The sequence below is a fragment of the Ostrinia nubilalis genome, chromosome 3 (genome assembly GCF_963855985.1).
Source record: "Ostrinia nubilalis chromosome 3, ilOstNubi1.1, whole genome shotgun sequence".
In the NCBI taxonomy this organism is placed as follows: Eukaryota; Metazoa; Arthropoda; class Insecta; order Lepidoptera; family Crambidae; genus Ostrinia; species Ostrinia nubilalis.
Genome location: NC_087090.1, coordinates 3103914 through 3127061, shown reverse-complemented (window position 1 = coordinate 3127061; position 23148 = coordinate 3103914). Strand labels below are relative to the sequence as shown.

General features: G+C 37.7%; 1 protein-coding gene across 2 annotated transcripts in view; it reads right to left on the bottom strand.

Moving 5' to 3' along the window:
* LOC135087597 (protein spire) overlaps positions 1-23148 on the bottom strand; it is a 225192-nt gene that overhangs the window by 57338 nt on the left and 144706 nt on the right. The window contains exons 5-9 of one of the 2 annotated variants that reach the window (XM_063982323.1): positions 17122-17325; positions 15431-15460; positions 14906-15078; positions 14706-14769; positions 13650-13764 (exon numbers count right to left, since the gene is read on the bottom strand). In XM_063982323.1, the coding sequence (XP_063838393.1) occupies positions 13650-13764; positions 14706-14769; positions 14906-15078; positions 15431-15460; positions 17122-17325 (586 nt within the window). The remainder of the gene's footprint in view (positions 1-13649; positions 13765-14705; positions 14770-14905; positions 15079-15430; positions 15461-17121; positions 17326-23148) is intronic. The other variant, XM_063982324.1, reaches the window with a different exon arrangement.

Below are 23148 nucleotides of genomic sequence, written 5' to 3'. Positions count from 1 at the left end.
TTATTTATGTAGAGACTTCTTCAAGATTTCAGTCAGGCACAGAAAGCATTTTTTACCTCCAGCGTACTAAAGCACCATCTTTAAACTTTATTCATCTAACTAAAGCACCAATAAAAATGTACCCTTACAAACTTTCATCCCCTATTTTCCCAATTTCAGCCCTATTATAATGTATTTTAGCGAGAATTGTAAGTAAACCATTTGCATGCATTTTTCGTGGGTTTCAATATTGTTTCAACAGTTTCTTCGTGAAACATCAGACAGAGTTACTTTCGTATTTATCTATCAGAATTGATTATTGCTAAAAATAGCAAAATATTCATTAACTGTCACACACAAAATAAATTAATCGATTAACATAATTTGTATGTTCTCTACATTGTTACGACACCGCATCGATCTGACTTCGCAAATTACTTAAAGTTGCAACATACCGCATTCACACGTTCAAATGAATACGTGCATCGGACCGCAACAACGCTTGTATCGAGTTACGAGAGTGAGTGGTGTCCTTGACAATTATCGATACAATGGGTTATCGATACAAGCATCTTGAGCGATGCAATTAAAACTAATCTGAAATCACTGACCAGGGTCGAATTTCATATATCCTCAACAGTAAAACGATTCTTTTAAAGGAGGTCGTTATGTTTTGTAACATGATGGATTGTTATGTTAGCTAAATTGATAAGACGAAGATATCATTAGATTGATACTTAACTATTCTGTTTCTAGAAAACTGTAAGACCGAGGAGAGCTGTGACAGAGGAGAGTTGTGAGATTGTTCATTTTTGAAACATAAACCAGTAAATTAAAATTATCTCTAACACAGACTTGATTAACGCAGACAAATTGAGAAAGCGACGTAGACAAACACGAGCAAAAACTGAAGCTTAATCACAAACAGTTTCTATCTAACCTAGCTTTCAATAAGAGCAAGTCTGACACAAATGACTTGAAAGCTGCTTCTAAGTTTTCATAAGTCCACACCTTTAAAAACTCATCATCGTTTCATATAAAAACCTATATGAATTCAAGATTAACATTTAATAAGACATCAATCTTGACCTGGATACTCAGATTTAATATTTCAGAGGTAGAACTCGTTAAATATGGCCGACTTGCTCTTTGCAAATGTAATAAATTCTGTCGTGATGTCATAACCTCAAAATTTCATGTTTATTACTTTACTTTTATTAATTTTATTCTTACTTGTCTGTTTGTTAACGTCAATGACAATTGAATCACCAAATGAATACATACTTTTGTTCTTAAAGTCGTAATTTATTTTCGCAATTAACAGAAGAATTCGCTTCAGTAAATTTCCGTTCAGCGACAAAGGCCATCGGCTGCAGACTTCAGCTGACTTGGCTACACTCCAAGCCTAACATCCCCTTTAACAGATTAGTTTTTATCTCTGCCAGTTAAGCCTTAGCCACACTAAAAGAAAGATTATTATACTGAAAAACTGTGCAATCGACTGTTATACTCATTTTGGAACTTGCAAGCATTTTCACGGCATCCAAGTTATCAAAGATTAAGTTAGCTGGCATCAATTGGGGAGTAATAAAATTCTCTACCTACTCGTGATCCGTATCCGAAAAAGTAAACAGCTCTGAAAGAATATTGGCTGACGTAAAAGATACATGAACAGACCTGGGCAAATAAAAACAAAGAAACTTAGGCCCGTATCGTGGAATGAATTCCGAATTCAACCGATTCCAGCCGTAAATCTGCTTTAATTTAGTCAGTTTAACGTCAGTTCAAAATACAGGAATTAATTGAGTATAGCACATTATAATTCGCTTGACTTGAGTGAGTGCTACAGTTTTCCTAAGTGGCAGTCAATGTCAATACATACAATTATTACAGAAGAGAGTCATTTTAAAGTAAACGTAAAGAAGTAAGTGCTTTGAAAGCACCAAGAGCTTTTGTAGATGTCCTCTAGTGTGACCTTAGCTTTAGTGAATTTGGCTCTATCTGTCTCTGTTACTCATCGGCCATGAGAAAATAAAGCATTTTCATTACAGCAAGGCCAGTCTCGTGCACGACGTCTTTGAATTGACAAGATATCGATTGATTAATCACGATTCGAAACATAATTACTTATTTACTATTATGACTTTGTAATATGTATTTAAAAGCACCGAACTGTCATTCACTCTTTTGAGTATTTATTGTGGTTACGAAGTTATTAACTTACATAAACATTAATGAAACTATCATTTGATCATCCTTAATGCTTTAAAATGTAGAGTCAATTAAGTTAATAAGTTTTTGGTTAAAAATAGATTCGAACTCGATTCCGTGTTCGTTAAAATTAACTCCATATTACCGTATAATGTTTGAATAACTAAACTGTACGCTCATTGACCTGTAACCTTACAAGCGTGTCAAACGGCAGTCAAGTTATGTTTGCACAACAGATAACCGACCCAAATGCAGTTTCTATTCGCAATGTTCACAATCAGAACAGTTCAATGCCTCGTTTTTGCATTCACGACGCAAATGAAACGTAACTTTTGCTTTTAATACAGGCTGAAGCTCGTAGTATCGAAGCTTTTGGTTCAAATTCAAGCGTATAAAACTTGTGATTGGAATGATTTCAATAGCCAGACCAGTCACTTGAATCTATGCTTAATTTGTGGATTCATACTTAGTAGAGTCGTAGAGTCTGAGTATCCTGATTTTTATCATCTGATAGTAATGATAAGTGGTAGTTATTTTCATGAATTGATTTCATGTAAACAAGCACTCTTCTGATTTTGAAAGTACTTCAGTTTTATAAACAGGCGCACGCACGTTAAATTTGATGGTCCTCTGAAGGTATTTTTTATTGAAAATAATAATAATTGATGAAGCTATCTGTGTGTATGTATAGTGTGACGTGATGATATCGTATTATATCATAAGGATATTTTCCATATTTGCTCCTTACATTTGCCAAATTAAGCCTCTTAAGTTTTGTAAAAAAAATAACTTTTTAAATTCTTTGGTTTGAAAAGAAAATAACCGCAAACGTTCGTTTAAGCCTTCACTTTTTAGAACGGTCACCGTTGACCTCAGGCCCGGGCTTCGCGGAATTGCTTGCGAAATAAAAGGGAACCTAAGATTCTGGCGAGTCCATTATCAAGTCTCGTGACTCGTCAGTCGCGTGTCTCACGCCTGAGAGCGTCTCAAGATCGGCGCACGCGCAGATACATCGATAACTGCATCGGAGATAAGATTTGGACGTTGGTGATGATAAATGAGTATTTTTTTAAGTACGTATATAGCAAAGATTTGATCCTACTAGATGTGTGCAAATATCAATATTATCTCAAGGGAAGGGCGATCTCAAGAACAATACGAAACACGTAATGTACTTGACGTACACCATGTGGAAACGTACACCATAAAGAAACGAAGATATTTATACTTGAAATGTTGTTAGAAACCAAACAGCCATCATGATTAAGGGAATCTATCTACCTTAAAAAGATAAAAAATGCAGACAAACATTAAATATTGTTACTACCAATAAAATATTAGTCATATAAAATTTCAAGTTCCGAATCTTTCCCCCGGTTTTTTGTTGTTGTTATTTTTATGATTGTCATCTTATCGCGTTATTTGTGTGTACAGTAAAATCAAAACTAAGTCGTGGGTACATTCAAAGTGCATATCTTGCAGTCATTTCGTAAGCCTAGCCAAGGCGCCGTCTTCGGTCACGATTGGACTAAAAATGGCGGCCAAAAGTAGGTTAAGTTAAAAACGCGGTGATAAAACCTCGACGTGAGCTATGGCGGTATTGTTCTACGTGCCTATGTGAAAATTAAAGTGGATTCCTTTGGGGAGAACATGCACTGTTTTACATTTTGTTTGTACTTTGAAAACGCCTACGGTGTGTTTTTAGAATTCTTTGTTGAATGGAAAACCTTGCGTTTTGTGATTATGTGAGTAGTTTTGTTTTTGAACGTGAAATACTTCGTCGACTGAAATTAACGTCGTGGGAAATATATCACCTAAACCATTTTGTATTAATAATTATAGCTATAGCCTGGGTACATTTCCGTGATCAAACTATGCAGATTCAGATTCAGATTGTTTTGTTTGTAAAATTAAACTGTATTCTACTCAAACCGCCTTTTATCTAAAGTTCTAGCAAGGACGTGGCACTTTTGCATGAAGTGAACGTATCAACAAAGCACATCAAGCTAAATACTGTGGTATTCTATGCATTTGTAATAGGTGTGGTTTTGCAACAAGAATGTATAGTTTAATGTGCCATTGCCCGTAAAGTCAGCGTCAAATAGTTCGTGACACCAAGTTGATAACACCACCTTACTCCGATTGGAATGTTTTTTAACTGCCTAGCTCGCATCAATACTTACGACTATAATTTGTATATTTTAAAGACTGTAAACCCTTGAAAAGGAGGCTGACAATAGTGACTGAGTTTCTTGAGCTGCTTCTTCTCAGCACTGGCCCATTTATTGTCCCGAAGCAGTGGTAGGGTTAATACTGGGACGTATAAAAGTGCTTTTTAAAAGCCTATTTGCAAAAATAAAAGTTTTATGAGTTTTTTTATTGTAACAAAGACGTGTTGCGAACTTTTTGGCTACTTTGAATGTCACGAATTTGAAGCTGACTGTACATACGTTACATAAAATTGATTGCCGCATTACCGACCGATAGTAACCATGTACGGCGCAGACTCGGTCCCCATAATTACCGCTTCATTATAGTCTGTCTTGATGTCAACGACACAACAACTCGAGAAGAAAGGAAGATGTTGCAACTTTAAGTACAGAATAACTTATTACAATACCTGTACCTCAACTTGAACTGCCTATATACGCCATTATATAAAAAACAATTACCGCAAAATTAATTCACTTTGCAATCAAAGATTGGCCTAAGAATACAAAATAGTAATTCGGTATCAAAGTTAGTTAGCTTAATTGGTACACAAAATTGATTAATCTACTCGTATGTCTCCGTTCATTTCGTGAAGATCTCTGTAGCACGAAAATTATATCCTTGAACCTTATTATTTGGGGCTCGTTGCCGTTAAAAGTAACTTATCATCATTGTCTGACGGATACGTAGGTATTTCACAAGAATGACTGCCCTTTCGAATACCTTTTCGACTTGATTACATAAAAAGCTGGTTATTCCTCGAAAATAACGACCACCGAGAATTATGAAGCCATCCCAAACACGGAAAATACATTTTTGAATCTCCAATTACTCTGAGTCAGCCAAGAATAAAGATACACAGTTATCTTTAAAACGAAAGTAAATACAATTAAATTGCTCGTTTAAATCATCATTTCACCAAGTTTCCGTATTTCAGACAACAATATTAACCATTAAATCTTCGATAAACCGCAGACGGAGTCAAAAGCGTAATAAATCATCATTTCATCGAAAGTTTCGATTCTTTCTAGCGATTCTGATGAAATGGCGGCGTAATGACCCGCAACGAAGCGATTTCTCAGAAAGAAGTAACAGCTGAGCTTAAGTAACTTAAGTACTTATGGGAGTCTGTAAATTTTCGCGGATTCTTCATATTATGGCCTTGGTGGATATTCACTCGTTTGTTTGTTCGTTTCAGCCAAATTACGTCCACTGCTGGACAAAGGCTTCCCCCAAGGATTTCCATAACAACCGGTCCTGCGCCGCCCGCATCCAGGCACCTCCCGCGACCTTCACCAGATCGTCGGTCCACCTAGTGTGGGGCCTTGCCTCAATCATTTTTGGATAACATGCTGGTAGTAACCGGTATAAGTAAAGGATTTCTGGTCGGTCGCAAAATATTAATAGCCGGTTACAATATGAAGCTTCAGTCTGAATCGATTTTTAACGTCGTTTCGTAATACAGCCTGTATCAAAAAGTTTGTCTTTCGTTTCTTCCCTAAAACCATTGAGTTATAATGTACTACGCTAGTAATATTACTTCAATGCCTAAAACATCCAGTAATAAGTAGTTTGAGTTTGATTAATATTTTTAGTTAAGATTTCTTCTTAAAAAAAATTTTAACTTCTATTCTATGTCGTTTGCCTGAAAATTAACACTACGAGAAAAATAATTTTCTTTTACAAGATCCGAAATAGGTACGAGCCAAACGTCTCTATTGACATTTCACTTTATTAATACGCTACGATAGTCTCTACTCGACTATATCAGATCCGCTGTTGAATAAAAATAACCTTTGATCAAAACACTTGAGTAAACTTCGGAAGGATTTTTCAGAAGGCCTCACATTTTTACAGATAGTTAAAGAATTTCTGAAAACACTGATTCCTGATAACTTACCTTGATAAGATAACAAGAACGGTGTCTCCCGATGCTCATAAGATAAGTTAATAGGTAGGGCAACATAATATTGGGCTGAATCATTTTATAGCACTCAAAAAATATAACAAAACATTAAGGCTGAGTTGCACCACCTAACTTTGACCGTAACTATAACGATAACCGGTGTTTTTTGTATAGAATTTGACAGATTTTTGATGTTTGTCAAAGTTAAAGTAAGATGGTGCAACCCAGCCTAAGCTGAAGTAGATTAATCTCTTTTATAGCCCCGTGGTTATAGCCTTAGTTAAGTTGGGCCCTTTTTCTTTACAGAAACGAAATTCATAGCCACAATTTTCATTTTTAAGATAAGCACATATTTTTGGCGATATTGCTTGTTTACTCCATCAATGTTTAACCTTCACTGCTGCCATTTTCAGTCAACGTTAATTAAACTCCGAAATATCTACCTATTATCAAGTCCCTTTTTTGAATGACAAATATTAGTTCACCGCAGTGAATTCATTAAAATACTTGGAACAATATACCTAATTCACATTGAAAACTAGACGCTATTCCAGTTCTGATTAAATACGTTAAAATAAATGTTTGATTGGTTTTATTATAGTGTAACCAATTACTTTCATGGGCACTGGGGCAACGTATAGACGTGTGATATAAGAAATAGTAGAATTAATTGTACTTACGGCTGATTTCCATGGCGAGCGTATTCGTGATACAAACACCCATTACTAAAAAGTACGTAAACTTAAAAAGAAAAACAAAACACTGTCTGAAAATCGAACTTCAGCACGCGCGACAAATGTCAGATGTGGTGACAAATGAAAAATCCGCGAAACACAACACGATCTCACTGAGATTCATACACTTTACATAAAACAAAATCCTATTAACGCGAATGTAACCTCACGCGAAGGGTTGAAAGGAAGCCGGACATGGCGCTTCTGATAATCTAATTAAGGTCCACATTCCTTTGCCCGGAACTATTCAAAGTTGTTGAAAATCCAAAATAAAAAATTTAAAATCACCACAACACTGGCCGCATTGACGTGAAAGGAAAAAGAAAATGCTCGTTCTGAATTTAAGTTTTCAAATGCCGAGTTTTCCAGCGCGCACACGCAACCGAGCGATGGTGCCGCCCGCCAGAGACTGCGGCGGCAAAAGATTACGTCTTGCTTTGCAGCAGCGCTTCTCAAACTTCGTGATTGGTTTTCCTGCATAATGTAAATTTTAGTAAGTACTTATCCATCCATTTAAAATAATAGGATTGAAAAACTTCATCAACTTTATGCTATTAAATTGGTAAATTGATTAGTTTCCGTCAGTTAAAACATACTGGGAGGGGCTTACTTACTGCTCAAGCATAATATTTAATACGAGTACCTACGAGAAGAATACAATAGAATAACTAATCTGCGACTGCTATATTTGATTTTCTGATTAGTGCAATTGTATTTTTGTTTGCGTTAGCTGTGTCTTATTGACATAGTTTTATTTGGGTTTTCACTATTATAGCTGAAAACAACATTATTGTTAAACTAGGTTAAGTAAGTAAAGTTATTAACATCTATAAGGTGAGATAATACCACAATATTGAAAGGCATTAGGTATACGAACTATACTCGTACTGTAACTGAAACAATTTATCTTAGTTCTCAACATCAATCAACACTACGACAAGATGTATAGGTAATATCCAATAGGATTATTTATTTATCCTCTTTTAAAAAAAGGTTTTATCTGTAACATTAAGATCAGATTTACGTGCCACTTAAACGGCCAATCTTTGGGGAAATCACAAACTTTTGTTTCTGCAGTAATAAAGCAGGCTTTGTTCGTCGTAAAGTTACCGAACCCGAGACCAACAAACCTGTTTAGCAACGTTTTGCTCCTTTTTCTAGTCAGATCTATTGTACCCCGCGGCGACCGCACTTTTCTCATTACGCTTTTTTGCAATACAACACAGCATTCTAAATTGAGTTCGGAGTTTTTACTTCAAGCAGCCTTATTATAGTTACATAATATGAGTTCGATAGTAAAAACGAATTAAAATGAATAACCCTTTGAGAAACGCTGGATTTTAATTATGTGTTGCGGTATTTTTTATGAAGCGAAATGTTTGGCACCAGGGTTACAGAGTCAATAATAGCAAGTGGTATCACCAAATTAAGCTCTGAATTTTAATTTAAGTATATTTTTTTTCATTATTTTCCGTTTCCGGTTCTGGTGAAGGTCAAGTTACAGCCTCATTTTAAACTGAAATGTTTTTTTTCCAAATTAAGACAAAGTAAATATTTTCTTTGCCAAGATGAATTAAGTAACTCCGTCATAGATTACATAACATCTAGAAGTTCCAAATCGATGTTCCCGCGGCCTAGCCTGGAATAGGTGCCCAGACAGCCCGGCGCCTCGTATAACCGATGACCCACTTCTCTGGTTTAATTCCATCTCTTTATATAAACAGTTCACGGTTTCACTGGTCTGTGTTCTTCCTTTTTGCTACAAGAGCCGTATTATGAGACAACTTAAGCACGAATCTACACTCAAGATTGAATCTGTGTCGAGAATTGAATATGTGTGCCTGTGGTTGATCCAATCACATCTAATAAGTTTGGAGTCATATTTAATAACTAGCCTAATGCTGCATAGCATGATTTCTGAATCAAATTTTTAGATGGAGCGTGCTCATCTTCTTCTTAAGTATGAATTTTTCATACTAAGTTGATTATGCAAGCTCAAGCTATATTTAAATTTCAATACAGGAACCGGGCCTTAGTCTGTCCTGTCATCCTTTGACAACTACCAATTGACTTTACACGAGATATTTCCTGAAATCAGTAGCCTGAAGTGTTGCTCTTCATGTAAGTAATTAGGTACTACTGCATCATCATCATCATCACCAATTTAGCCACAGGACGTCCACTGCTGAACATAGGCCTCCCCCAATGACTTCCACATCGCATGGTTGGTAGCGGCCTGCATAATAATGATCAAAAACCTCAGGCTTATTGTAAAAAAAGCTACCCTGTTTCATGAAATAGTTCTTACATAAATAGAAAGTATTAAACGTAAATTTTCACTCGCTCTAGAATAAGTATCTCTCGCAGACGGGCCACTGCTGGTGATTAAGGCAGATGACCTATTTTCGTCTCCAGGCTACATAATTGGTTTGGACTACTTGTTCGACTAAATTAATAGTTAAATGTCGCTAATGGAATATTAATTTTAATGGGGATAAAGTACAAAAAGTACCTAGCTAATGAGATAACTCTATACAATCTAGTTATGTTAATTAGTCAATAATGTAAAGTTCCGTAATTCAGTTAAATTAAATGATAAATCATCAATTTATAATCAAGGTTCATATCGTAAAATATATGTACATATAAAGATAAATTAATGAAATTAAATTACTTTTATTTATACACACAAAAAAAAGCTTTGTTTCCATTACTGATTTTTATAAAGTAGGTCACGTAAGTATGTAAATTCATGATTAAAAATGTTCAGTATGACAACGCTGCCTTATTTTTACACGTGCTCAAAATACCTAAATACCTACCATATCATTTCACTTTCCATGCAAAAGTATTCCATTCACGAAAGGCCTCATGTTACGACACTGAATGTGGGCGAAGAATTTATTCATCCGCCGGAGTATCATTCGCTTTTGACGCGAGAACCTTTCCGCCTGTAAACTGAAATATGCCGTGTAATAGGGCAGTGAATTGCAGGTCACGGCTCTTGCATGTTTGCGATATTTCATGCGTAGTAGGCAGATAGCAGGAGAACCAAAGTGACCGACATAGCTCGCAGAATTGCTAAAACCAAGTGGCAGTGGGCGGGGCACATAGCTCGTAGAGACGATGGCCGTTGGGGCAGAAAAGCTCTCGAGTGGCGACCACGGGCTGGAAGACGTAGCGTGGGCAGGCCTCCTACTAGGTGGAGCGACGATCTCGTAAAGGTCGCGGGAAGAGCCTGGATGCGGGCAGCGCAGGACCGTGCATTGTGGAAAACCTTGGAGGAGGCCTTTGTCCAGCAGTGGACGTCATTTGGCTGAAACGAACGAACGAACGAAGGCAGATAGGCACACAATTAATAATATTGAATACATCTAAAGGCTGCCTGAAAAAAAACTCTGTCATAAAACTCATTTATTTTTGCAAATAGGCTATAAGCACTTTTACACGTCCCAGTATTAACTCTACCACTGCTTCTGGACAATAAATGGGCCAGTTGCAGTGCTGAGAAGAAATATTGTTGACATCCAACATCATGTCTGAAAAATAGTAACGAGATGAAAAATGAAAAATAAAGCTGATTAGTCGGGGTCCAGATTATCTATAACGCTAGCTGACATTATGGGTATTATTTCTATTGTATTGTAAATCCCACCGCGGTCTAATGTTTGTGTAATGAGCACGAGCATTCCTTCTGAGTATGATGGAAGTTTATGATCTTATTTAGTAACAATTACTCGTATTTGTTTACTGTTTAAAATACAAACTCTATGTAACTGGAAAAATTTAAAATACTCCACCAAAAGAAAATGGAATCATAGTTATCAATAGACCTTTGGCCCTCACAAGACAATACTCGCCACATTAATGAGACACTTTAGCTAAAAACTGGTAATAAAAACAACCCTATCCTCTAACGAAAACCACACTCGGACATCCTAGGTAATAGGTAAGCGATACTGTGTTCTCACCACAACTTGACTTTGATTCAATCGTAATCATTAGTAGGTACCTACTTAGTAATAATTCCGTCTGCTCTTATGTTTTACGTCTGAACAATAATTTTGCTGAAATGTACAGGTATGAAGAGAAACTTTGTAACTTAGAGAAGGGACAAAAACTAGTAGGTTTGCCTAATTAGACCCGACCGTGATTTGGGTCACCGCGATATACTTATCTATCTATACTTATAATAAATCTGTAGAGAGGTCAATTCTGTACATGAAATATATTTTCAAAATAACTATCAGGGGGTGATTAGTGATCGATACTGATGCCAAAAATGCAATTAGTAAAATTTTTGTCTGTCTGTCTGTCTGTCTGTATGTTCCTTATAGAAACAAAAACTACTCGACGGATTTTAACGAAACTTGGTAAAATTATTCTTCGTACTCCTGGGCAGGTTATACTTAGGAATTCCCACGGGAACGAGAATTAGTGGGAAAATCCTTTTGTATGAAAAATCTAAACCGCTTAAGTTAGACGCTTGAAATTTGGCATGCAGGTATCTTAGTAAACTTAAAGCTTAGTTACAACAGGATATTGCAAAATTCCCACGGAAACGGGAATTAGTGGGAAAATCCTTTTGTATGAAAAATCTAACCCGCTTAAGTTAGACGCTTGAAATTTGGCATGCAGGTATCTTAGTAAACTTGAAGCTTAGTTACAACAGGTTATTGCAAAATTCCCATGGGAACGGGAGTTAGCGGGAAAACACATTTGTATGAAAAAATCTAAACCGTGTAAGATATATGAAGGGGGTAAAACGGGATCCACGCGTACGAAGTCGCGGGCGGCCGCTAGTCTTTGTATAAAATCTATCTCTAATCTATCCAAATTCTACTCTGCAGGAAGCTACTATTATTACAATTTAAACCTTTTAGCTCTAAATACAACAATCGAAACCAGTCCAGACTCACTTTCAATGCCACTAGGGATTGGTAGCACACATACTGTGTGAATGCGGAGCGAAGAGCTTTGTACCACTTTGTATTCTTACTGTCAACATAATGCACACCGCTCACCTCACAAATGAAATGGATCTGTCTTGTTTCAGACGGAAAATGATTCGGCAAAACGATTAAGTACTTATTAATCTAATTTGACTTATTAAATATCAATTACTTGCAGTTTATAACATATATCATGATCACGAAAAGAAGTAAAATTCTCTTTTTTTTTTAAATTCGTAATACCATACATTTATTTCGGTAGATACCTCCTATGAGAATTTGATAAAATCAGAGTTCAAAAAACAACTAATGTTGTGAGAGTTGACCATAAGTATGCGTATCACTGCACCACTCGCCGCATTGTGTGGCGCCTTGCGAAACTGGATCTGATAAGTACGTGGGTACGGAGTACACGTGTTGTGAAAGAACACTTGGTAGTAGATAAAATAGGTTTCGTGATATTGTTTGATACATTTTTATTGAAAGTAAACAAGTTTGAAATAGTAAGACCTATCCTATAATTATAAAATTAATATGAACCATTGTTTAATTATGATCCATCGTGATATTAATAAAGTACAAAAATATGCATTATATGTACTTAGTTATTTAGAACATTAAGTATAATTTTATAATAATAGCGAGATGCTATAAACCTACTTTTCTTTTCTATTTTGTGGGAAAAACGGTGCCACCAAAACGCCTGCAAAAACTTTATAGCAACGTGTGCAAACAACGTGCTTTTTATAACTCATTCCTATAAGGAGCTTAACTACTTAAAAGCTCGCTAAACTCTACATTTAATGATATCTCAGTATATTGCTAAATGGAAATACTGTTTATGTATATACATGACGAGTTATATACCTGTTATACGGTTTGAAAGACGAAACTAAATACGAAATCATATGCACTTCATTAAGCTTTTTAAAGTAAAAGTTTATTCACTCACTGGTTCTTATAATAAATAAACAAAACGATTCAAAAACTGCATACTAAAATTCTTCTTTTCAGGATTGAAAGTTAACGTTCGGGGAGAGGATGTATCGGGAAGGATAGGGAATCTGTAAACGAAATTAAAAGGGAGGGGTTAAGTCAAGTATTCACTTATTAAATGGTAACAGCTTTGTAACTGGTGACCTAAAAACCTGTTAATCTCATCTTATAAATTTTCCGGAGTAGTTAAGTAATCAAAGCAGATTCAAACTTTCTTCTGAAGGTAGGTGATGATACGACTTTGTTTGGATCAAGCTTGCTACTAAGCAAGCACAGTGAAAAAAATGCAGAGTAAACTCTTTATGACGTCACTCGATTTAAATTAAACTCCTTAAAACGTCGAAAACACTCAGTCCTCAAGTGTCGAGTAAAGTTCGAGTCTTAACAGTACTCACATGGAATCATGGAAGTATTTAGCGAGAGTGTCACTATCCGTAGCTGTTTTTGAGCCCCTAGGCTCCTTTGGTCCCTACACCGAATACTCTATCTATATCAACCTCTGGGTTCATCTTCGAACCTAGGCCTCTTCAACCTTCCACCGACTTCTGTCCCCGGCCACTTGGGGGCCGAATACTACGAGTACAAATGAATTATTTGACGTCATCGTTCGCGTTTCTTTTGTTTCTATTTAAATTGAGATTAAAATACAAATGTACTCACATAATCTTCTCGAGTACGGCGTCGGCCTCAGCGTCCGGCCGACCTGTATCGAGGCGAGCAGCTGTTCTCTTGGCGTGGTCTCCCGCCGTGGTGGTGGTAGTTTTCGTTCTGATGCCTGCACAACAAGACAAGTGGGTTATGAGAAGTTGGTATGGTAAAAATGTAGGTGGAATGCGAAATTAAGCGATGCATTTTTAATTGTTCATAAGTGCCACCAGTGGTCAAAATTGAATAAAATATTTTGAATTTTGATTTTGATTGGAACTAGAGTAGTCTTTGTAGACTAGCATAATCATTGTGAATATTTAACATTTGTGATGACGAATTTATTGGGATCTTATAATATAAGTAACTGTTTATAAAGTATATCTGGCATCAATTGAGAAGTCATAATGAAGAAAGAGAAACTAAGCATCATAGTGAAGTATAGAATTATTTATTTCTATACTGTGAGAGGCAAAACGTTATCGTTTTATAGCAACTTTGTTTTCATTACACAGCGATTACATTTCAGGTTTTTGAATAAAGTGTGTTAGAATTTCCATTGAAAGTAATTCTTTAATCAAAGTAAGTATATTTTATTGTATAAATCACTTATATTCCAGCAAAATCAAACCACCTTCTTTTGTGTAAGCAACCCAACAATGCATTTGAAGCTTTGGTTTATAACTAAAAAGCTTTTCCGTCTGGTGCACGACTGAATGCTGAACTCACCAGATAAAGGCTGGATTAAGCTCACAATGCTCTCTGAGCTTGGAAGGAATAAAAGCTTTAAAGCGCCTGTTCGATCAGTGTGTGTCTCGTAGATAACAAGCTTAACTATAAAGGCTCTACATTTATGAAAAGATCTTGTGTAAGAACTAGTGGGGTCATTACTTTGAGGTATTGTTATAATAAACAATTTCATAAAGTATGCCTTTAAATAAACCTAGATACCTACACAGCAACACGTGGTTTGTTTTTAAAGTATCGTTATTTATTCGACGTGGGTTAGTTAAAATATGATATAATTACTGTTTACTTGTTGTGCTTATTATTAAAGATATTTTTGCTTACCTTTTTTAGTGGCGGTCTACTTCTAATAAATTCGAGTATCATGGCATGTGCGTCTTTCTTCACGCTGCAAAAAATGAAAAAGAAAATTAATAAAATAATGTTAAATACAATTTACTAATTCAATATCAAAATGTTCAGAATATTGAGTATAAAAATAATCAAGAAGGATGATAAAAAAAATTCAGGAAAAATGAACTCACTTTTGAGGTATCGCCCCATCCACCTTCCTCAGTGTGTATCTTCTAGATCTGATATCATCCATTAAAATTTCGTACGGGGTCAGTTCATATTCTATTGGAGTCCTTGAATAATTTACTTTCTTTAATTTTACACCCATCCTCAGTTCTCCGATCACTTGCATCCAAAACCGCGCCTGGAAAAACGAAATAGCAATAAGTTCTCTTGGTGCAACATTGCTAGACTAAAGCAAAAGGCGTACAGTGAAGTGTATGTATGACCAACTTAAATGGAAGATACGAGAATAAGTTAAATCAATATAAAAAAGTTAGTAGGTATAGATATATCGACAAGAGTGAAGTAACTAACTATAATAAGTAACTATCGCATGCACTAAGTAGTTAAATGGTTTAGTACAGGTCAGTAGATCGTTTGTAGGTACTGCTACATTGTCACCTACATGAGAACTATGTACATTCAACTTCATGTGTTCCAACATACAGTAGTGTACAAGCAAGCTTTCATATCATTTTCCATTGTCTACGTACTTGTAGAGCTCTCCAAATCCTTCGGTTCGACTATGATTGAAAAAGTTACAATATTAGATTGGTCAATGTCGTTCAAACATCTTACCTAACATAGAACACAATGACTTTAGAAAAAATATTATATTATTTACAGTAGGTATGTAAAAACAGAGATTTTAACTTTCATGCAATTTAATCCAAAGAAGTCAATAAAAGGAGAAAGGTATAAAAGAGATTTCTAATTTACTTAAAAGTAGCCGTTGTAAACGTTAGCATACATATCCCTAATTAATTCAAGTCTAAATTCCTTAGCAGCGGGACGACATTAATAATACATAGTACATTAGGTAACATGCAGACCGCATGCGTAACACAGGTCCTTGCACTCGAAGTTTCTATGCAAGTCTGGGACCGCATATTTGTGCATTAGACTCGCAAATTTTCGATTGCCAAAGCGAAGTGCGTTGTGCACGCCAATCTTCGTTATGAACGGTTGACGATTGGCATTTCAACATACCAAGATGTCAACTTTGATAGATCTCTGGCATATTGCAATGAAGCTTCTTTTATATTAGTCACTATCAGGAAAATAGGTATTAAATACTATCCCAAAACCCTGAGCCCTTCATGCTACGTTAACGATTTTGAAGATAAAGTGCCTATAAAAACCAAATTACCCAGTCAGAAACTGCAACGGCAGCGATGGAGTCCACTTCGATCTGTGATCACTGCGATCAATACACGCACTTACTTATTGATATGAAATGCACCTTGTCAGAATAGTTTGACTTATGTCCCCTAGATGAGGCAGACGTCTAACAGTCGTCCATCGTTCTTGAGCTTCGCGTTTGATCTCGCTCCAAAATACTTTGCGTGTGTAGAATCCACATTCCCGCGTCAACGCGTCGGCGACGAGCGCGCGACACACGACGCGGTAGTGTGCCGCCGACGCTTCTTTCACGCTGTGGCACTAAAAGTTTGTGGTGCTAGAACAAGCTAGAATTTGTGAACAAGACACGTACCCAGTCAGAGAACTTCAGCGTGTCTAGATGCGTGGCGGAGTCTTCGGCAGCCCCTAGGTCCCTAGCACCGGCCACTCGCACCCTTACAAGTAACAACAGAGCCTCGGCGACGAGCGCGCGACAAATGGCGCGGTAGTGCGCCGCCGACGCTTCTCGGACGCTGCAGCACTAAAAGTTTTAGCTTGTGGCGCTAGAACAAGCTAGAATTTGTGAACAAGACACGTACCCAGTCAGAGAACTTTAGCGTGTCCAGATGCGTGGCGGAGTCTTCGGCAGCCCCTAGGGCCCTAGCACCGCCCACTCGCACCCTGGCGAGGAACGACGCCAACTCCAGAGCCTCGGCGACGATCGCGCGACACACGGCGCGGTAGTGCGCCGCCGCCGCTTCTTACACGCTGCGGCACTAAAAGCTTGTGGTGCTAGAACAAGCTAGAATTTGTGAACAAGACACGTACCCAGTCAGAGAACTTCAACGTGTCCAGATGTGTTGCGGAGTCTTCGGCAGCCCCTAGGTCCCTGGCACCGCCCACTCGCACCCTGGCGAGAAACGACGACAACTCCAGAGCCTCGGCGACGAGCGCGCGACACACGGCGCGGTAGTGCGCAGCTGACGCTTCTTTCACGCTGTGGCACTACAAGTTTTAGCTTGTGGCGCTAGAACAAGCTAAATATTGTGGACGAGACACGTACCCAGTCAGAGAACTTCAGCGTGTCCAGATGTGTTGCGGAGTCTTCGGCAGCCCCTAGGTCCCTGGCACCGCCCACTCGCACCCTGGCGAGAAACGACGCCAACTCCAAAGCCTCGGCGACGAGCGCGCGACACACGGCGCGGTAGTGCATCGCCGCCGCTTCTCTCACGCTGCGGCCGCCGCCGCCGCAGTGCCACACGCATCGCTGTGAAACAAGAGAAACCTATGTTATATAAAGTATCAAGATCACGAGATCCTATGATCATTATCAAAATGACAAAGTTAGGCTACAATCGTTAATTGAGAGAGGCCTATCTTCAGCAGCCGTCATGTAATCTAAAATGATGAAATGATGATGCTATAATTTTCTTTACAATTTGATTGTAAATTTTCAGTATTCAGTATTTACTCAATAAGTCGTCTAAGCCATAATAATATCACGTTAAAATAAAGGATAATCAAGAAAGGTTTCAGTGAGCTTTTAAAAGCTTACCACTGAAGACGCTTTAATGGGAACAAAGAACTTTAATCATTATAATCAAAGGCGACATACAATATTATACGAAAATAATCAATTAATTACGACTTATTGAAGTTTATGTGCTTTATCATTCTGCATTTTAATAATATGGTAAATGGTAATACAGGAAATGTATGAGTATAATAGTACTTTCAAAAACAAATATGTGTATGTGAACTTGTCCAGCACTTGTTGAGCTAATTATTAACCACCCTGTTTGCAAACTTAACGTAGTAGTAGTTTCCTGTGAATTCCATGTAGGATCAAAGTAAATGTTAGGTCAAATCAAATTATAATTTCGAATATATTCAACCTTATTGTAAGCTTAAACAGTTAGCTCTTACACCTGAATGAACCTGATTTAATAGTAAAAGCATTTTACAAGGTGAAATTCATTATGCTTTGTAGATTCAGGTGTATTGACACCAAACTACAATAGTAGCTTACCTCAAGTCAAATCAACTCGAAAGTGTCACTAACATGTCGTATCATTAAAACTAAATTGGATTTTATCTAATTGCTTTCGATTCAAATAAAATTTCGAAATGTTGTCAATTTCATGAGTTCAAGACCATTTAAATTTGAATGCGAGTTTATTGCTTATACTTTTATAATGTTTGATATATTTTGTAATCTATAAAATAACAATAAAGAACATAGAATAAATTACATTGTATTAATTAGTATAGATTTGCACGTCATTTTTCCTTCCCAAAGCTCTACATAATTATTGCAACTTTGTTTTATAAGTGTGCAAAATTATTGGTTAAGCTTTTGTTTTTAAAAAGCTGAATAAGCTTTACAACAAAGTTGTAGCTACCACGGCTGACGCTGCAGCGCGGTGAGCTATCATTACCACTCTGCTCGCGGTCCATAAATTGGTTCGAACAGTGAGTTATGTGTCGACGAATATGAGTTATGAAGGCAAGGTTAGGCAAGTTAGGCTAAGAGCACACAAGCCGCTCCGTTTTACGGTTTAGTGGAAGGCGACAGGTTAAGCGCCATGATGGCCGGCTTATATCGTTAACACTAGCTACCGAAATTAGTCTTTGGCTGGAGAATTACTTAAACTTTCAGACCTAGATTTTTAAGGATGGCTATCTTTTTTAAAAGACACCATGTCCAATCGTTTAACTAAGTACGATATGTAGGTTTATCATCAGGAACAAGTTAATGACTGTAAAGTAATTTATTTCATAACTTTCTAGGAAAGCTTACTACGAGTATATCCATGGTAACGAAGAGAAAGAGCAATCTTAGTTTATTAACTAAACTAAGATTGCTCAAAGTTGTGTCTCTACCCTGAAAACACTGAAAACTCAAAATTTAAAGCTTTTCAGTGTTTTCAGGGTAGAATATTTTGCGGCCGATTCAATTCCGTGATAGTTTCACAACTTCTTTTAATTCATAACTACTACGCTTACTGGAGCGATCACGAAATTGAATCTGTCACGGGTGTTACTTTGTCTGCAGACAGTGTGGTCTTGACTTAACCAAGCATGGCGTTCGCGATCGCCAGCGCACGGTTGCAGTTGTTATCGCAAATCAATGCGGATTTATGGGCGGGTGTCGGACAATTTGACAACTCTTAATTGTTGTTCATTTTGTGCGTGAAATCGCGGCTATTTGCCCGGAACGTGGACGTTTGCCACAGTTTAGTGCGGTTGTTACTGTTGTTAGTATTGCGAGTAGAAATTGTTATTTCAATGTCAGATTAAATGCACCGGCTGGAATGCTTTGGATTATGAGATATTTACGAGTTGCACAAAACGGTCTACAAGTACTTCTAGCCAGTCATTGCAGTGTTAAGTTTATGTTTATAATCTAAAATGGAATCAAACTGGTTTATTATGGTGATGACAGCAAACAACAAACAACACAGAATATTATCTTCCTTCTCTTTTTGCTTGCGTCAAGAGACCATAATTAAGTTGAAAGATCATCCAGTTTTCGACAAAAACACGGCCATCTTTATACTTTATTCTACGATTTCCTCAACCATTTTCCTCGACATAATCAAATTCCCGGGCACAAATACAGCAGTTTATATCTTACAGCAGAACTACAGAGAACTACTTTAGTATTGATGAGGTGACCCCCTGACCCACTTCGGGTTCCTTAGACTGGGCAAAGGGGCTGTTTTCTTTACGGACCCATGTTTACGTTACGCTCCTTTCAGAGAGAGAAAAATAAATAAAACGCATCACGCAATTTCGGCATGAATTGCCTGTCAAATTACGGGCACTACAAATGTTGTACGTCTGTTTGTTCACCTAAAAATTATTTGATTTGTTTAAAATCGACTTCCTTTATTGGGAATATTTATTAGTTTCAGGTAGGTACAGTAACTATAACTGTTACAGCACTAGAGCGCAAGACTATTTTAATTAATTTTAATGTCAATGAAGAGTTTCAAAATTATTAGTTGAGTACTATTATTATTATCAAGCTCAAAATTTTAATCAGTTAATTTTACTGGACATCCAACGACCCACATACGTATCATTCCTATGCATGAAACCCGATATCTTTTCTACATAATTGCCACATCAATCAATGGTCCATCAAACCCATCTATCGAATATTTCGAAGTATCGGCTGGCCACTACATTTCACTGGAATAAAAGATACAATACTCAAATAGATAGTATAGAAGTATATCTGGCCCACACACTGGTGTTTTTGGAGGAAAATGTTAATTTTTTTCAGCTCTTTGTAGAATAAGGCTGGGTTCACAAGGCATCGTCCTAGAAATTTTTAACAGTATTTGGTTATTAACGTTTAAAAAATATGCACACACCACACATTTTCATTGCAGACATAGACATCATGGTTTATTCATTTAACTTGACAGGTAGGTACGGTGAGTATTGGATCGAAGTATTTAGCTCTACGTTTACGACGTTTGAATGGTCATCTATCCTAGCAAGTTCCATGACGTTTATACGTCAATAAATCGTACGACACAATCCCGTGTGAACCTAGCTTAATAGGTGAGAAAAAGTCGGCTCTAATTTCAATCTCGAAGTATTCACCGAGATCCCTAAAACGTTCCCAGATCAGTTCAGTGTTACATAACCATAAAAACTTTTCCAAATGCATCTGGCTCCCACCGAATGCGCTCGTAACAACAATCTATCAACAAATAATAAAATAGAAAGTGGCTCTCGTCACCTCTGGAGTGAGCCCATAGCGATTCACTTAACGAAGCGATCGCATAGCGTCATAAGCGGGAATGTTATCCCCAGATAAGCGCTAATACGCGACAGTGAAAGCGTCATCAAAGGTTGGTGATGCAATAATGCAGTAGGGCTGTGGCGAAGTAAAATCCTCAGGGACAACATTAATTTTAAGGAATACTTTGTTTGTCCACTCGATTCAGCCAAATGACGTCCACAGCTGGACAAAAGGAAGGTCTCTGAAACCGTAGGGTGATTATCGTCTATTTTTTTTGCTGACAAGTAAGCGCAGAAAGCTCTCAACCACAAAATTTCCGCAACAATCTCAATATGGAAGAAGACCAATAAAACCAAATAATCAAAACTCAAGGTTTACCTTCCCAATAATAACGCACATCACTATCATCCCTGCATTGGCCAGCGCCTCAGTGACAGTGACACAGCCTGTATAAGGCATCCGCGTGACCTGTGACGGATGGCTCCTTATTCGGCGAGCGCTCGTCACTTTGCGTAACATTCGGATGAATGGAACGAGTCCACCATGATCACGCTCGTGGCGAAATTGGAGCAGTCCCGAACATCTTAATAGAGTTACGTGTATCGTGTAACACTCTTCGTTTCCGTGTAATCGTGCTTTATGTTCGTCAATACATTCCATCTGTCATATAGGTCAACATCTGTTAAACTTCAACGACGCAAATAGAAGTACATACCTACCCGTAATATTTATTTATTTGGAATAGGTATACAAACAGTTTACAGTCTAGGCTTCATCGGATATTGCAACCATCGGTTTTAATGTAATCACCTAAGCACACGAGAATTCGTCGTTGTAGACGTAAGTTGACCTTATTTATTAACAAAATTGGCAATTTTTATTGTTTTACTTCCGGAAAAACAAACAAGATGGAACGCAATCGTTGTAATAGGATGAAAGAAAAAAATGCTATATCATATTAACGGATGTGGAAGGAATTGTAGTATCATCCAATCGGATAAAGTTAGTAACTCACGAGATGCGGTTTTTGGGACATCATGCAGGTTCTGTATATTTTTGGCCACTCAGCGTGACACAAGACACAAAAATAACAATAAAGCTGAATTCTTTTACGTCACTTTTAGATGCTCAGACAAAACAACAATGTTTTATTAGTGAAATGAAAATCAATATCCAGATAATTTGTACTCGTACTATCTACCGTTTATTTCATGCCTTTTTAGGTCTTTCGTTAAGTTTCTTTAAAATCTTACCTACAGTAGCGGTCAACCACCATATGACACTCGAGTTAAAATCAACAGTAAAATGTGCAAGAGTGCATTTAATAATGCGTAAGATGAGCTCCAAGCCTAAGCTCATCTCATCCTCGAGTGAAAGTGGAGACGTTTCCCAATAAAGTGTATCAAGTGCCGACGGCGCCAGCGGCGGCCAATAACAATAAACCACCCGCTTTATTGCCCCCAAGGACATCGGGTAATAAAATTGACAACACTGTTCCATATGGTTAACTATTGTTTTCTAAATGGGGAGAAAATGGTGATTTAGTAAAACTCATGTGTATTTTCGAAGCTTTACAAAGTTACGCATCGATGAAATCTAATTACTGAATCCATATTATTACGATAATGAAATTATTTCCCGCTGCAACTCCAGTAAAGTCAGGGTCTCCAGCTTGTCCTCCAGTGAAGGCCAACGTTATTCCAAGGGCAAGATACATATACTACGCAAAATAAAAGTTACAACGAACAGCGGTTTTCAGTACACTGAGACAATTACTTGAGTATCTGCTTTCCTTCCCATTTCACTAAATTAATAAAGTATAGCGGGAGTGTAGGTTAATTCCTCCGTTTGCCTCTGGTGAATAGAAGAAGTTCGTACTCCCTGACGTACTCCATTCTTCGCATCATGACCTCATGATGACAGTAAGGTACTTGCCTCTATGACGTCTCCGAGCCCTCCGAGAGCACTCCGCACTCTTCGTCATCATGACTTTATGACTACAGTATAAGGTACTTGCCTCTATGACGTCTCTGAGTATGAACCTCCCGCGTCCCGCTCGATGCCCTCATCGTCGGTGTCGGCGCGGCCGCCCTCCGACGTCTCCTAGCCCTCCGAGAGCACGCCGCACTCTTCGTCATCATGACCTTATCACTACAGTAAGGTACTTGCCTCTATGACGTCTCTGAGCATGAACCTCCCGCGTCCCGCTCGATGCCCTCATCGTCGGTGTCGGCGCGACGGCCCTCCGACGTCTCTAAGCCCTCCGAAGCACTCCGCACTCTCCGTCATCATGACCTTATCACTACAGTAAGGTACTTGCGTCTATGACGT